Raw genomic sequence first — 16,080 nt, forward strand, 5'->3', positions numbered from 1 at the left:
ATAGGTAAGACGTACCAGCTGGTTTTGTGTTACGATGTTATGAGTGATGAGTACCCTCATAGGGCAGTGAGCATTATGTTTTAGTGACAATGGTGTGTGATTTCCTATTGGCGTCTGATGTTAAATGCAATAAGGTTGGTGAACTCATAGTCCTGTAGTTTGTTAAGGTGTTTCTTGGGAAGATCTGCAGCTATGGGCCTCCTTCTTTAAGGAGGGTAGATTTCGAGGACAGAATCCTTTTTTTTTTAGGAGGGTAGAATGTAATATTTCTGATTTTTATCATTTTTCATTTTCTGGAATTTTCTGATTTTTCGAGGGTATTTTTGTTTTTTATCGTTTTGCGTGCCAGACACCGTCGACTGTGCCGGGTGATTTCCAAGAGTTGGTTTGGGCATTTGTTTGAGTTCAGGACTCTTAGAAATACATTATTGGCCATTTTGGCATTTTTTATTTTGTCGGGCCGGGAAGTCCGGGGCGAGACTTGTAACCGTTATTGTTGTGCACGGAAATTATTTCTCGGGGGACCGTTACCCTCTATACATTATTTTGTGATGTATAATTAAGTGGTTAAGTGTTCGAAAATTTGTGGTTGTGAGGTGTTTAGTGTATATATATATATATATATATATATATATATATATATATATATATTAAGGTAAATGAGAGATATTTTCTTTGGTGGGCCCCACATGTCATTCACTTATAACATATATCACATGGCCTTTTTTTTTTCTTTTTTTTTTTTTGCCAGAAAGCTTCAGCTCTCTGCAGCTCTCTCTCTCTCTCTTCCTCTCATTTTATTTTATTTTTTTATTTTTATTTTTCTTTGAGCTTCATATTTCTCCTCCATTTTTCGGCTGATCAGTCAGGTTTCCGATCTTGGTTCCTTGATGGAAAACATTTCTCTCGTCATTCTCTATCACATAGTCAAATGATTTAATTTTTGGAGGAGCAGTGATTATTTTACGAATTTTTGAAAATTTTGGATCTAAGGCTTCGGAGGGGGGTTTGGGGCCACTTGGAGTCGGATTCCGGAGTTGAGCCTTTGGAACAGTAGAATCTTCTTATCGACGGCTACGTTCCCACCGAATAGTTTTCTGTTTCGTCGCCGTTTACTGACGTTGACTTTTGTTGACCGGCATTGACTGCATTGACTGGCGTTGACTTTTCCGACCAGGGATGCATTTTGGCTACTTTTGAGGTAAGGATGTCTAAACCGTCACGTTTTGACTTTAGTTGAGTTCGGTATTTGATTTCTTGCTAAGCATACTTAAAATAATGGATATCGGGATTTAATTGTTGATTATGTGTTTACATATTTATGTGGCGAAACATGATCTAAATGATGTTAATTGTGCATATATACATGCTTAGTTGCAAAGTTGTTTAATGAGCATGCATTGTGTTGAATTGTTCTCTACAAGTTATATATATATATATATACATGATGATGATGATGAGTATGCATGATTAAGTTGATAAAATGCAAGCATGTATATTGTCAATTTCATTCATGCATGATACCATTCATGGTATGGGTATGGTTTGGAAAAAGTGGGGTTGAAGTGATTCTTGTAAAGAAATGTGATTGAAAGGGAATTTTGAGAAAAGGATTTAGAAACGAACTGGGTATCGCGAGCCCGGGGCTAACTTGACCTAGAGTGGGCGTGGCCTAGTGTAGGGTGTGAAAAAGTTGACACTAAGAGTGTCAATCCCGGCTCAGTAAAGTCAGTTGGCGACTAACGTGACCTAGAGTGGGCGCGGCCCGGTGTAGGGTGTGAAAAAGTTGACACTAAGAGTGTCAATCCCAGTTCGATAAAGTCAGTTAACGTAGGTGGGGATTTGGGGTCAATTTAAACACGTTGGACATATTATAGCATACTTTGAAGGTATTTCATCACATTAACATAAAAAACAAGAATTTTGGCCAAATAATCACATAAACCAATTTATCACATAAAACCCTAAGTATCATAAGTTAAATACTCAAATTAAACATCTTTGAGAGCAAATTTAAGGGGAAAAATTCACTAGAATCAATGAAAGTATGGGTTAGAACACCCCTACCTCAATTAGAAGAAAAAACCTCAAATTGAACCCAATATTCGAAATCCCAAATGGTGGCCAAACTGAACTTTGCCCCAATCAAAACGTAAGCCTCAACGCGCTCATCAACTTTGCCTTTTATGGCAATATCAAATTCTAAGTGTAGTTACGCAATGCATTTGCATTTCATGGCATTTTGGCACCTATGATTATGATTGATTATGTGATGATAATTTTTTATTTTTTTTTATTTTATTGCATAACGTGGATTGTGATTTTGATAATTCCCATTGTATGATTCCGACATCTTCTTTTCCGTTCTTTGGTTGTTAGCTCAAGGGAGTCCAAAACCGGTATTTTAGACATTATCTACTGAGCTGTTGAGTTCACCCCATCATATTATTACATTTTTCAGGTCACGGGAAGGAAGTGACGAACGACGTTCCTCCATACGTTTGAATGGGTTAGTGGACCGTTTTATCATCTTTTGTATTTGTGATCTCATTTTGTTTTGTCTAAGTCTTAGGATGGCACGTATATTATGTATTGACTTTGGAATTTATCATAGTGCCCTTAGATGACGTCGGGTTCGGGTAAAGACTCAGTAAACGATTCGGACCCCCAGATTCGGGTCGTTACATTTCTTTTATTTGGTAGAGATGATACAAGGAGAGAAAGGATAATAAGAAGAATGTGATCATGTGTTATCCTTTCTCATTTACAAATTTTCATCCGCATAAAAATAAATAAAAGAAAGAGGGAAGACAAGTGAACTATTATAGAAGTTTTAAATTAAATATTATCCTAAATTATTCAATTTTTCATTATAGTACTATCCTCTCTGTAAATTTCAATCTTATAAATATTATCGGATATAATAATAAAAATAATTAAAACTTTCTTTTTCCTTTTCTCTTAACGAACATAATAAATTATGAGTTTATCATCTTCTCTTCTATCTAACTATACAAAGAAATATATACACACACACACAATCAATCTCTTTCCTACGTCTCATCCATCCCTTCTTCTCTCTTTTTCAATTATTTATTTTTTACTTTTTTGAAAGAAGAGATTGAATCATCGAATCTCACTTAGAACATAATAATATGACTATTTTGTTAATATATATATATATATTGAAAGCAAATCATGAAATATACTTTATTTTTTTACAATAAATTTGCTTTTACTCTTTAAAATATAAATAAATAAATAAATTGTTAGAAACTTCTAAGTAGATACAAAATGATTTCACACACTTTGAATAAAAAAATAAAAATAAAAATAAAAATAAAAATAAAAAAATAAAAACTTTTGAAGATTCTTCTCGCTTTTTTGCTCTAATTTAAAATTATCCCTGTATAACAGCCAATACCAAGTACCAACATGGCACTAAAAGGCTGTGTAATTATTGATTATGACAAGATTAAAAGTGGTTTAAGAAATGACATTTAACTGCAGGCATGAGCTTATTATATTAGTATTAGGTGACATTTTGGTAAGAAAATTTGGTGGGCTATGATAAGTCAGTTCAGTTTTTAGCAGAAACTTTTCCCTATCAGATCATTATAACACCACTATTGTTAGTCAAACGTGACAATCAGTTTATGAATGCTAAAGTAAAAGCTTATCTACGTTTCTTTTCTTAATTTCTTTCTTAAATGCCAAACAATTTATCATTCAAGTGATCACGGAAGAAAGAACAAAAAAGGAGAGAGAATGAAATAGTAAATTTGAAACCCTAGTTTAAGCCAATCAAGCATGCAGAAAACTCACGCTATGTATATATGATATTGAAAAATATTATATGACATTGATTATATGTGCCACCACATTGAGAATGATTTAATAAATCACATTCATGAAATATATATATAGAGAGAGAATAGTTCTTAATTTATATATATATATATATATATATATATATATATATAACTATTTTTCTATTCACAAAATTATTAAAAATTGTCAGGTTATATGGGAACGATCCTCTTTAATAAAAATTAGCATTTACAATTATTAATCCTACGACTATTAAGGCGTCATGTCAACAACTTAATTGACTCACTAAATATATTAAAAGTTACTTATTTAATTATGTTAAATTACAAGTTTACGCACATTAAAAAAAACTTTTTTTTTCCTTTCTCGTCTCTTCCTTCTCTCTCATATAATATATATATATATATATATATACACACACATGGCTAGATATATATATATATATATATATACAGATTATATACGATTCAACTATCTTCTTTACTGTTGAATCGATTTTTTATTTTTTATTTTTGTCAATTCCAATTAAAATTGATTATAATCCTTCAACTTGTATTTATATCCGATTTAGGAAATTCAATTATAGTTCTCCAATAATATATATTTAAGAGTTTGAACAATTTTGCTGATTGCCATCACCAAGCATTGGAATTATTAATTGATTCGAATGCTTCAAGCTTGAACAGTTTTGTTGATTGAAGGTTTGAAGCATTTGTTCACCACTTTTCAACGGATTCTTATGAATCTAATTCGATGAGACACATAACTCTCTGGAACGACATAAAAATAAAGAAAGAAAAATGAGGTTTGAGAGAGAGAGTTGTTAATAGCGGATCAAGAAAAAGAGCAAATTGGGTCTGTTCTAGCCATGTGTGTGTGTGTATATGTTATATATAGGAGAGAGAAGGAAGAGATGAGAAAGGAAAAAAAAAGTTTTTTTTTTTAATGTGGGTAAACCTGTAATTTAATATAATTAGATATTTTAAGAAAGTGTATAACTTTTAATATATTTAGTGAGCCAAATAAGTTATTGACGTGACGTCTTGATAGTCGTAGGATTAATACTTATAGATACTTGGTGAGAATTTTTTTCGGAGAGGATTTGTTCCGAATTATATACCATTATGATTATTTTAATTTAAAGGGAACCTAAACTACTTTATGAATGTCAATAAACTGTAATACACTCACCAAAAAGTATATGATTAACGCTACAAGTAACTATCAACTTCAACAAATAGTATCCATCTACACTCTTTATTAATAGTTTTCCTCATTTTATGAGGAACATATTGAGTGTAATTCAGTTTCTCTTAAAATGGTATGAAATTTAAAATGAAAATAATTATTCTATTGAAATAAAAATTTATTTCACAAATAAAAAATTAAATTCGTAAAAAACTATTGTGTTTTAAGTTTAAAAATCATCACCGTCACTGTTATTGCTTTTCGTTGTCACTACAGCCTTTTATTACTATCATCGTCTTCCGTTATCGGTATTGTCTTCCATTTAATTAAACAATGAAATAAAAATGACTATTTAAACCATTCCATTTTCATTCCGAACTTCGTTTCATATTCATTCAAGCATTTGAGTGTATTAAAGTGTTTATTTCAGTAATTACGGATATATATGTATAATAAAAAATCAAAAGAAAAATCCAGATTTTTAACAATTTTTCTTGTCAGATTTGTGCAGCGAAGAATTCTTGGATGGATATGCATTGAAATTGGAGACGTTTAAAAATCATTATTCAGTGTTAATTTAGTAGGTAATATTTTTTTAATAACGCCGACCGCCCACCACGTTCATTACCAGTACTAATTCCTGTTCATCATTAATTATTATTAATTGCTGCAACTAATTTTAATATTAATAAACTCTGTTTATAGGCTTTTAGCCCAGAAAGTGTAGGTAGGAGGAAAGTGGCAGTCTTGTTGGTTTAAAGGACGTGCGGGTCGGTCACCGTTAGATATTTGGTCTTCTATGACGTTTTTTGAAAATATCAGCCATCAGATTTGATCACTATTTTGGTAGAATAAAATCACTGATCTCTCTCTCCTTTGTGCCAGTCAACTAGAAGACAAGACTGCACGTGATAGCGACTCGTGGGACCATCTCATTATTGTATCTGACCTGTCAATATTATCCTGCCACGTGCTTTTCTCTAGTACTTTTTTTTATTTACTAAAGTTATTTATTTTCTTAATGAATTATTTGATAGACCCTAAATTACATCATTTTTATTATCGAGTATAGTTTTTACGTTCTAAGCATGCTTACGGCATACGTTTTGACTTTCACTTTTTTTTTTGCTTTCATTTTATGTAACTTAAGGTAAAACTTTTAATTTGTTTAAAAAGAATGTTTCGTCGATCACGGACTACATATATCAACGATGAATTATGAAATTCGACCATCGTCAATATAAAATATATATATATAAAAGTTAAAAATCTAATTACAAATAATTCTGCTTTTGAAATTTTGGCCATGTGAAATTGTGAAACTCGTTATATATTTTGAGATTATAAAATACAACTATTTATGTTAAAAGTGTATTATTTATTTATTTAAATAAATGTAACATTTTTACTTTGAATATAAATTAAATATTCATTTAATCTTGTAATCCATAATGTGAGCTTATGGCTTCATATTAAATATATGTGTGTGCCCGCGTCTATACCTTCTATCATTCTTCCTGAATCATTTAAATTCGTAACGATGCGGTAATATCTTGGACATATTTTTGGCTTATTGTGAAACTATTTGACATGATAACGATAAGTGCTGAGCCTGCTTTAATGCCACTTGTAACAAGGTGAGCGTTTATTATCTGACTGAAACAAAAAAAAAAAAAAATTAAGCTATTAACTAAAGGATATTAATTTCGGCCTTATTAGTTCAAACGCAACATTCAGATCCGACATGAAACGAAAACCTTCAACAATGATTCAGTTTTTTTAATAATAAAGCTTTGTGGGTGACAAATGACAATCAACATGGCCATTGTTAGGCATCTAATGAAAGAAAATATTTGAACATGAACAGTGCAACCAAGCTCAATTGATTAGAGGCTAACGTGCGAACATTGTCCATTTTACTAACGTGCAAGTTGATGTTGAGTGATAATTTAATCAAGTTGATCATGATCCAAGTTCGACCATATCTATAAACCACCTTGGATATATATACCATGAATATAAACCACCTTTGATATAGATATATAGAGACATATGCTGTCGGCTATTGACTGGGTGCTGTGTCTTGTGTTAGGCCAATCAAGTGATATATATATATATCTATGCAAATGACAAGAATTAATGGGCCAATTTTATTTTGCCACGTCATTGAAGATTCCATTATAAGGAAGAAAACATGATGTTAATTTGTGGTTCAATCCCACTTTAAAGAGAGGATTTTGATTTATGAGGAACACTGAATGGGTCATATGATTCGTGCAGCGCCAGCGATTTCAGAGCGTCAGAGTTTTAGGTTATTCCGGTGGGCGGTGAAGCACGTAGATTTGCGCAACCCATGTCTCCCGCCTGCGGTTTTTATTCAGCAAAATATAAAAATATATACATATACGTACACTGGTACCAATCATCTATATGTGTGAATAATCAAAATCGTCCCGAGAATTCGGATTTCATACATTATGAGTTGCATACAATTATATTTATGTATGAATGATGAGGACCATCCACGATAGCGTAATATGTACATATATATATATATATATGCTCAACGCGCGCTCATAAAGCTACGATATATACATCATTTTTCTTATAAATAAACATATATATATATATATATATATATATATGTATATTAATATATACACTGTGAATGGATAGAGATTAGAGATCCGCACGCACTGGGCCAACCAACTGATGTCCAACATTGTAGGGTTCATGCATTGAGTCTTCTGAAAGCAATGGACAGTGTGTTTCCAAGGGTTCGACCAAATCCCAAAATAGGTCTGTTGGTAGGGGGTGTCCTTGGAGTCTCTTACAAGTTAGGAGCGAGTTATATTGATGTTAGGATTTTAAGTGGCTAAACAAAATGGTAATGTTAGCTGGTACTCATAAAATTAACTTTTTGTATTTGTGAATTAATTTTTATTTTTATTTTTATTTGGGTTGGTCGGTAGGCTTAAGCTTACGCCAGTCATAATAGACACAATTTACTAAAATAATTGTCGTGCTTAGCTTATGAAAATAAAAGGAACTCTAAAAATCCCAATTGTTTATTTTGATTGCTTGATGATAAGAATATGACACTATTTTCATAATGAAAAATTATGTTACATGTTATAATGGTGTCAACAAATGGCAGCTGCTGCTAAATAACATGTACAAGTTCTGATGTTACATATTTGAATCTTCTAATTAAATAAGCACCTTATAGAATTTAACTGCATTGCAAAATAATTAGATCTTTTCCCAAATATCTTCTTGTGACTGCTAAGTAATTGATGCAGAAATTCAATTACTCTGGTTCTATTATAGGACTGGCACATTTTAATACATTTCATGTTATGGTACTAATTATTAGATGTTGTATGCCAATTTGACCGCCAAATTCTATCGCAACATAAACCATACACGGACATATATCTTTTAATTAAACATTTTAAATAATTTAATTTGAAATTTAAAACCACGGATTTATTGGAAAAAAAAAAATTAAAAAATGATAATTTTGCACTGTTACCATTTACAAATTTTCAATCGATTTTGAACTACATCCAATGCGTCTCATAATTTATGAGAGAAAAATATTCTCTCAATTCCTATTAAATCATCTCATAATTTATCAAATTAAAACATAGGTAATAATTCTCAAACGTGGCATTGAACCCACCCACATGTGACTGTTGTGGTAGGTCTCACCCTCACATTCATGAAACTGCTCACCCATGTTGGTGACAAATGAATCCCTTACACTTTTTATAGACATCATCGTCCCCAATAGGTGGGAATGCTTTGCAATCAAGTGTTAGTTCCTAATATCTTAAATATATCTAGATAGTTACAAACTCATATAATTCTTTATTTCTTTAGAACATTTTCTATTCTATGCACTATTACAACCTTCTAAAATTCTCCAATACTCTTATAAGCTTCTATGCAACTCTGCTCTATACGTGTGAGGGAGATGCCATCAAAAGTCCTTTTGAGCGTTACCTGCGCGGTGCAACCTTCTTTGTCAGCACGCAGGTGCAACCTCCTTTGTCAGTACGTGACACACAGCTCCCTTTGCTTTCTGCAAAGACGATCATTTTTTCTTTATTGATTTGTGTGATTCTGTTTCATTGAGCCATAATTTGTGCTGCTTTATCAATTATGAAGCTTTGCTTAATTGCTTGCGAGTCCCTTCTGCTGCAATTTATGATATTCAAATATTAAGCAAGGCAATTAGTCTCTGTCCAAAATCATAGCAAAAGACAATTGCTTGCCAATTTATGATATCCTACAATAATGTCATGGTGGTATAACCGTATAAGAGCATCAAAATTTTAAGATATTCAAATATAATTCACTCAGTCTTGAAAAAAGTAACAAAAGAGAGAAAAAAAATGATTGATAGACATAAATTTAGGTTTGGCATTTTTGGGGTTTTGGGTGACAGAAAAAAAATAAAGTTCAAATTAATGCAGTACGGGTGTGTGAATGGGGTGCGCCAATGGAGTAGATATTTGATGCGCATCGTGTATTGAGTTAATCTAAATCGTACGTGCATATTACGAACAGCTCGTGCATATTACGAACAGCTCAGATTAGTTCAGTGTACGTTACACTGAAGCTACGTATATTATTTCCACGTGGCAAGTTACTACTGGTGGACAATAAATCACAGCCATCCATTCCATCATTGTTCAAACATGGAAGTTAAAGGACTCCGATTAGAGAGAGAATTAGAGAGAGGAAAAAACTTTCAAAAAGAAGTCCCAGAGAGATTGATTTGCTACATGTCTGAAAGTCACTGTAACTATACCTCAAATAAGTAAATCACATTGATATTCTATGTGTTTTAAAGTATACATGTATATGTATCGACTGTATAACTGTTAATTCAGCTGTGTGAACTGCCTATTCAGTTTAGTTCTTTTTCTAGGGTTTAAGTTTGTAGATTGATTTCAATTCTGGTATGATGATTCTTACAAATTGTTTTGAGTTCATGTGTTTCAAACATTCGATTTACAAGCTATATATCTGAAACATTCGGACAATGTAGTCATTAAATCTACTATTGTGGTAGCTAACATATGATAGTCCAATTAATTGCAGGAATCTGAAATAGATACCTGCTCATCAAACATGGAGACGATTTTCTCACCATTACGGGACCCGATTGATATCTAACTTCAAACAGGTTGGATAAGGTATCGAGTATCGTCTAGAGCAGGGTAGTTTTCGGGGAATTTTGAAGAAAAGATTCTCTCATTTAGCTGCAAATGCACAGTATGAGATAATAGCTGCATTGCACATAGTATGTGCTTGCACCGTACTAATAACAAATGAAACACAATTCTGAAGTTAAAAGAATCAGTTACCATGAAGGTGCTTGCTGGCTTAACTAGTAAAATCTGTGTGTGCATAGAGGAAATGCTGTCAACTTTGTCATATCATTGTTCCTTATGAACTTGTTGAGAAGGCACATAACTAGGTAAAAAAAAAAAAAAAAAAACCAAATATAGGTTTCTTTGTACATTGTTCAAGTAAATATTTACATATTCACACATACAACTTAACACAAAGTTGGTCATAATATACAAGGAAAGGGATTGAACCACAAAACGCAAGGCATAATATATAAAACTAATCTGCACATGAGGAAGGATATTTTACAACCACCAAAATTTTGATTTACATGGGATTTCGAGCACGATAGACAGTTCTGTGTAGAACAACTTACTTGAAACTGACTCATAACATCAAAAATAAAAGTTCTGGATAAGAAGTTAGGTCACTCTACTTGCATACACGTTTAATTCCTTTTGTATAAGTTCTGGAGGAGAAGTCAGCTCATTCGGCTTGCATCCACCTCTTTCGATTCCCTTGTTTGAAGTTCAAGTTCTACAATAAAGTAACATTTTTTATCCTCTCTGATGTAGCGGATGTGACCATTCATCCTATTGAGAAGTTTTAGGGACACATTTAGGCCAACACCTTCCTTTGTAGTCCACTGTTTTTCACCTTCAAACATCGCTCTAATGAGAGCAGAAGGAAGACCTTGTCCCGAGTGAGCAATTCTACAATAATGAAAAGGAAAAAGAAAATATTAATCAAAAGAGCTATCAGTCGAAGTGCTTTTGTTCTACCAGGTTCATAACAAGATTAAAGGCAAAACTTGTAATGAGAATGTCAACAGCTCATGAATTGATCTGTGCAGGTTTTGGTGTATAGAAAGAGAAGGATGCTAGTTTTACAGGCTTCAGAGGGAGTTTCGGTAGATGCATGGGTGCTTCAGTGAAGCTTCACTTAGTAAAGTTAATTTGTGAAACACTGTGCAGAGCGAAAGAAGCATGAGCTCATACTCCCTAAGATACATGAGCAAAAGATGGATGGAGGGAGAGCATCAGAACAGCCATTGTAAAGATTCTGAAGTCCAGAGCGTCTCAGAGTGCATATAAAATATATATTTTTCTTTCCGTAAGTTATACCTATCACTAACATTAACAAAATAGCTATACCATGATCAATAAATATCACAGATTTATTTATATTATTAGGTTTAAAGGTTTATTTCATTATCGGGATAAAGTCCACATTCAGAAGATGAACATATTAATAACCAAGGTACCTGAGCTGCAAATGGATAAACTCATTCCCATCATGTATCAGCTTCGAACCAGGTGAAACCCTGATATCTACCCAACCATCTGCAGGTGTATGATGCACTATATTAAGCAAGAAATCTGACAATAGCAGCTGAAGCTTCATCCGGTCACCAAGTAGAGAAAGTTTTCTAATTTCTTCGGGGATCTCATGAAATAGTTGTAGATTTCTTTCCTTCAACAATATCATTACTTGACTAACAATGGCATCTATTACATTCCCGAGGACAAACTCCTCCATTTTCAGATCCACCTTTCTGCTAGAACCAAAAATAGAGTAACACATGCACTAATTTTAAATCGCTGCAATTACTATTAAAAACTTTTCTCTTGATGATTATTATGTAAATTGCATGAAATGAAAGGGATTATTATGCGCAGAAAACAAACGCAAAAGGTAATCCCAAGAGCCAGTCTTTTTCTAAAGATAAAATATGGTTTCCAAAAACACATGAACAATCCTTTGAAATGAATGAGAAATCAATACAATAGGAAGATGACAAAATTGAAAATTGATGGATTATGCCTCAAAAACTAATCCAAAATTCCAGAATAGATGGGAATTTTGTCCAATTTAATGCCAAAAAAAAAGTGCACACTGTTCTGGGAAGTTTCAGTTTGTTCTATTTAATGCAAACAAATTCATATGATGCAATAGGAAATCGCGGGAAAAGACAATGTTAAAGAGAAAGTAGACATGAAAGGAAAAAATAAACTTACCCCTCCTCTATCCTTCCTAGATCCAAATCCTCAAGGATTGAAATTATCTGTCTTTCACAGGCATCACTAGTCTCAAGAAATTGCTTCTGATGTTCTGAAATAGCTGTACTTTCAAGGAGTTTGTGGATGAACCGAATACCATTAAGTGGATTTTTCATCTCTTGTCGAATATAAGCCAACTCTTTATGTTTCAAAAGGAACTCTCTGTCCTCTTGTCTGTTTCCAAAGGCATCCTGCAGGTCAGGCACCACAGGCTTCAAGAAGCAGAAACACCCAATTACGTTGCCACTTTCATCAGTTCTCTTATTCGCAATCAGCATTACTTCCACTAATTTTCCATTCCTATTGAAAAACCCAAATGGGAACTTGTCGGTATCATGACCACTAATCCCTCGATAGAGAAGAATGGTGAATTGAGTGAGTGCCTCTTGACTTTTCAGCCGACAGATACCTCCAAAAATTTCCGAAGGAAGCATTTTCCCAACAGTATCCTGTCTCATCCAACCAGTTAGCTTTTCCATGGCGGCATTCCATTCAGAACAGCGGCCATTCTCGTCTGAAGCAAAAATTGGAGGAATTAGTGGGCTAAGATTTTGTATGATAGCTTTATAATCCCCTTGCAAACGAGTAAATTTATCCATTACAACGTTTTCAGACGTGATGTCTTCACCCACAAAGCACACCCCAACAATGTTGTTCGTGTAGTCCCTACTTGTGCAGGCATTGGCCACAATGTGTACAACTGAGCTCTGCTGCTCCAAGCCAGACTTCCGCATTTTTATTTTAACATTTTTGTCTTCTTGACCTGTGGATTGAATATAACTAAATTAAAAACTACATTTTCAGAGAAAATATAAAAGGAAAACGGAAGTTTGAGTTCTCTCCATAATTCATTGAATGTTATTAAAGGATGACACCAGATCATGGAGTAAATGTGTCGTTTCCTTAAACCATTCAAAGAGAGAGTCATTGGTACATCTAATATTTTGCAGTATCTGTTGTGAACTTATTCCATGACCATTGGTAAAATAAGGTTTCACAGTTTCACTACTTCTGAAAAACTTGTACAAAGTTAACCATAAAAGAGGACGAATGAATTAGATGGTGTTCTAAGTGGTAATGACAAATGAGAATCTTGATCATTTATGTAGTCGCTGGGTTGGATAAGCTCAGACAACTCTGCTAGAAATTGAATATAAAATATTTTATGAGCATGAAAATAGAGATTAATTTACCTAGCAAAGCTCTGAAAATAAGGTTTTCAACAACACCACGCGAGTCCTCATGAATGACTTCATTCACCAGGGACTTCCCCATTGCTTTGCTAGCTTGTAATCCCGTCAATTCAGCAATTTTTGAGTTCCATCCATCGATGGAACCAGATGAATCAACCCCAAAAATAGGAACTGCTGCTGTCTCAATTAATCTGACCATTTCACCTGTAACGGAACAAAGTTCATCCATCCACTGCACCTCAGGATCATTCGGTTGAGCATCTGTTATTGCCTTTGAACCTTTGCCTTTAATCGTTTGAAACGAATCTCTAATTATTAGCTGCAAAGAGTGAATGGCATTAATTTCCAAAACCTCCCAAGGCAAACTTCTGCTTTTAGCCAACTCAAGAAAAGCATGGAATGAAGTTCTCGGGTGCATTCTTGCTCCGTCATCTTTATCCTCTGGATGATGCCTAGCTCCTCCCCATTTGACTTCCTTTGCTGTGTGAGACCTGAACCAAAATAAGAAATCTTTGGGAGTAATTCGTGCCATAGCCATGCCACAAACAGCATCACCCAGTAAATCTGCACCGGGGTAACCTGCATTGGTCAGACTGTCAGTGCTTAGTCCTGTTGAGTCCCCGTGATGATTCCACAGCCACTCTGCCATATCTTTTATCCGTGATTCAGTTGGAGTTACACCGAGCAGCCAACATTTCTCCCTATAATACAATGCAGCCCCATCACATTTGACAAGATCCATGATAGTAGGATCATGTGTGACAACCCCAAGAGGGCCATCCCGCAGAAGCAGGTCGCATAATAAGGCTTGTGTCTGAAGAGTCTTTTTCTCTGCTCTCTGTGATGCCAGTTGAAGCTCCATGTTGAGCTGCAAACTAAATGCCTGCATGAAAAATTCACAAGCATAGCGAAGCGGGAATGGAACATAACGTGGAGAGGTGTGGTGGCACACTACCAAACCCCATAGCTGCATCAAGTTGTTGCGATTGATAACAACTGCCATGACCAATGAGGCAATAGAGCCCATGTTAGACATGTACTGCATATGGCATTCGTGGGGGGAACGAAGGGTTGAATTGACCAACACAAGAGGCTGACTTAATTCTTCACTTTGAAGGACCCTAACCGGATTGGCATTGCAATCAAAGATCATCCTGACGCGACTCTGCTTGAACGTGAAACGAGCGGCTTGGGGGATGTCTGTTGCTGGATAATGCAATCCCAGGTAGGGTTCTAAATCAGACCTTCTAATTTCAGACACAACTTCACCATGCTGATCATCTTCGTGAAACTTATAAAGCATAACCCTGTCATACCCAGTAAGCCTCTGAACTGCATGCACCACAGTATCACACAGAACACCAGTATCTCCCCCGGGAAGTGATTGCATACTAGAAATGGCCTGAACGGCCAGTTTATGTGACTGAACTGCACCGGCCAGTGAAAATTCAGGATCACCCGACAAGGCCGGTTCCAAATCAATCACAATTCCCACATCAATTCGGTGGAGTATTGCATAAAATGGCTTCTGGGCACTCCTAGTATGGACCCAAATGGGATTGAACAGCGAAAGTTGTTCCTCTGACGCAACAGCATTGGCCAATGAATTCCCCGAAGAAGGGGTAAAAAGGGTTTTAGCAACTACTCCTATCAGACTAGACTCAGTGTTCAAACCCAGCAAATCAAAGCAATTTTCACTATAACCTATGATTTTGAGACTGGGTTCTTCAATAACAATCAAACAACCAAAGGGTTGGACAAGACCAGCCCTCTGAATTTTAGACAGATAAGCAACAACTTCCTCATCTGGGACATTTTCAGGAGCATTTACAACTGACCTTGAGTAGTTAAAGGACTTACCTGACCCATCAGACTCTTCAAATTCAGCCAAAAGCCTAGCATCAGCATTGCACAGAGCTATGGCTTTGTTCTTCTGGTTGTCGTCGTTCTTGGGGTTCATGATTCTTGCAGTTGGTGATAAACACAAAGGCGGTAGTGATGTTGATGTTGGTGGGTTCCTCTCTTTCTGTTTCTTTCTTTTTGCTTATGGTTTTCTCGTAAACTCGATTCACTACTATGATATGTATATATATATATAGAGCTGTGGGTGTGTTTTTTCTGTATTGCACCGAACGGACATATGTATGTTTATGGTCTGGAAAGAACTATTATTAGTCCTACAATTTAATTTTTTATTATTATTTTTTTAATAATAAAACAAAGAAACTAACTTTTCTTTTCTTTTTCAATTATGGAATTTTGTTGGTAAGTTACTTATAAATAGAATACTACTCTTAATCATCCATTCTTAATCGAACTCTTCATAATACAATTTGACCACGCGTCTAATAAGTGTCATGCAATTTGCCACGCGTCTAATAAGTGTCATGCAATCACCCTGACTTCAGTTTACAATCTATACAGACGCTAATGGCGGTGCGGTT

The 16,080-nt window shown here is 34.5% G+C and overlaps 1 protein-coding gene and 1 pseudogene across 1 annotated transcript; both read right to left on the reverse strand.

Moving 5' to 3' along the window:
* LOC132304718 (phytochrome E-like) overlaps nt 1-9,122 on the reverse strand; it is a 56,248-nt pseudogene extending 47,126 nt beyond the window's left edge.
* Nucleotides 9,123-10,864: 1,742 nt separating this feature from the next.
* On the reverse strand, nt 10,865-15,596 carry LOC132304719 (phytochrome E-like). The gene is made up of 5 exons (XM_059802449.1): nt 14,589-15,596; nt 13,637-14,519; nt 12,402-13,206; nt 11,648-11,938; nt 10,865-11,096 (listed from the first exon to the last, which is right to left on the reverse strand). Exons 1-5 carry the CDS (start codon nt 15,594-15,596, stop codon nt 10,865-10,867), a joined length of 3,219 nt encoding a protein of 1,072 aa, XP_059658432.1.
* Nucleotides 15,597-16,080: the final 484 nt, after the last annotated feature.

The sequence above is a fragment of the Cornus florida genome, unplaced genomic scaffold, assembly GCF_030987335.1.
Source record: "Cornus florida cultivar Cherokee Brave unplaced genomic scaffold, ASM3098733v1 CherokeeBrave_3.0.0_Hap2_Chr04, whole genome shotgun sequence".
NCBI classification, from domain to species: domain Eukaryota; kingdom Viridiplantae; phylum Streptophyta; class Magnoliopsida; order Cornales; family Cornaceae; genus Cornus; species Cornus florida.

What these genes read in the sequence shown, in the direction of transcription:
- LOC132304719 (XM_059802449.1), bottom strand. Translation starts at nt 15,596, where the DNA reads ATGAACCCCAAGAACGACGACAACCAGAAGAACAAAGCCATAGCTCTG. An exon ending in CTAGGAAGGATAGAGGAGGG is followed by an intron (nt 11,939 to 12,401) that starts GTAAGTTTATTT and finishes TGGTTCTAGCAG; the next exon opens with AAAGGTGGATCTGAAAATGG. An exon ending in TTTATCCATTTGCAGCTCAG is followed by an intron (nt 11,097 to 11,647) that starts GTACCTTGGTTA and finishes TCATTATTGTAG; the next exon opens with AATTGCTCACTCGGGACAAG.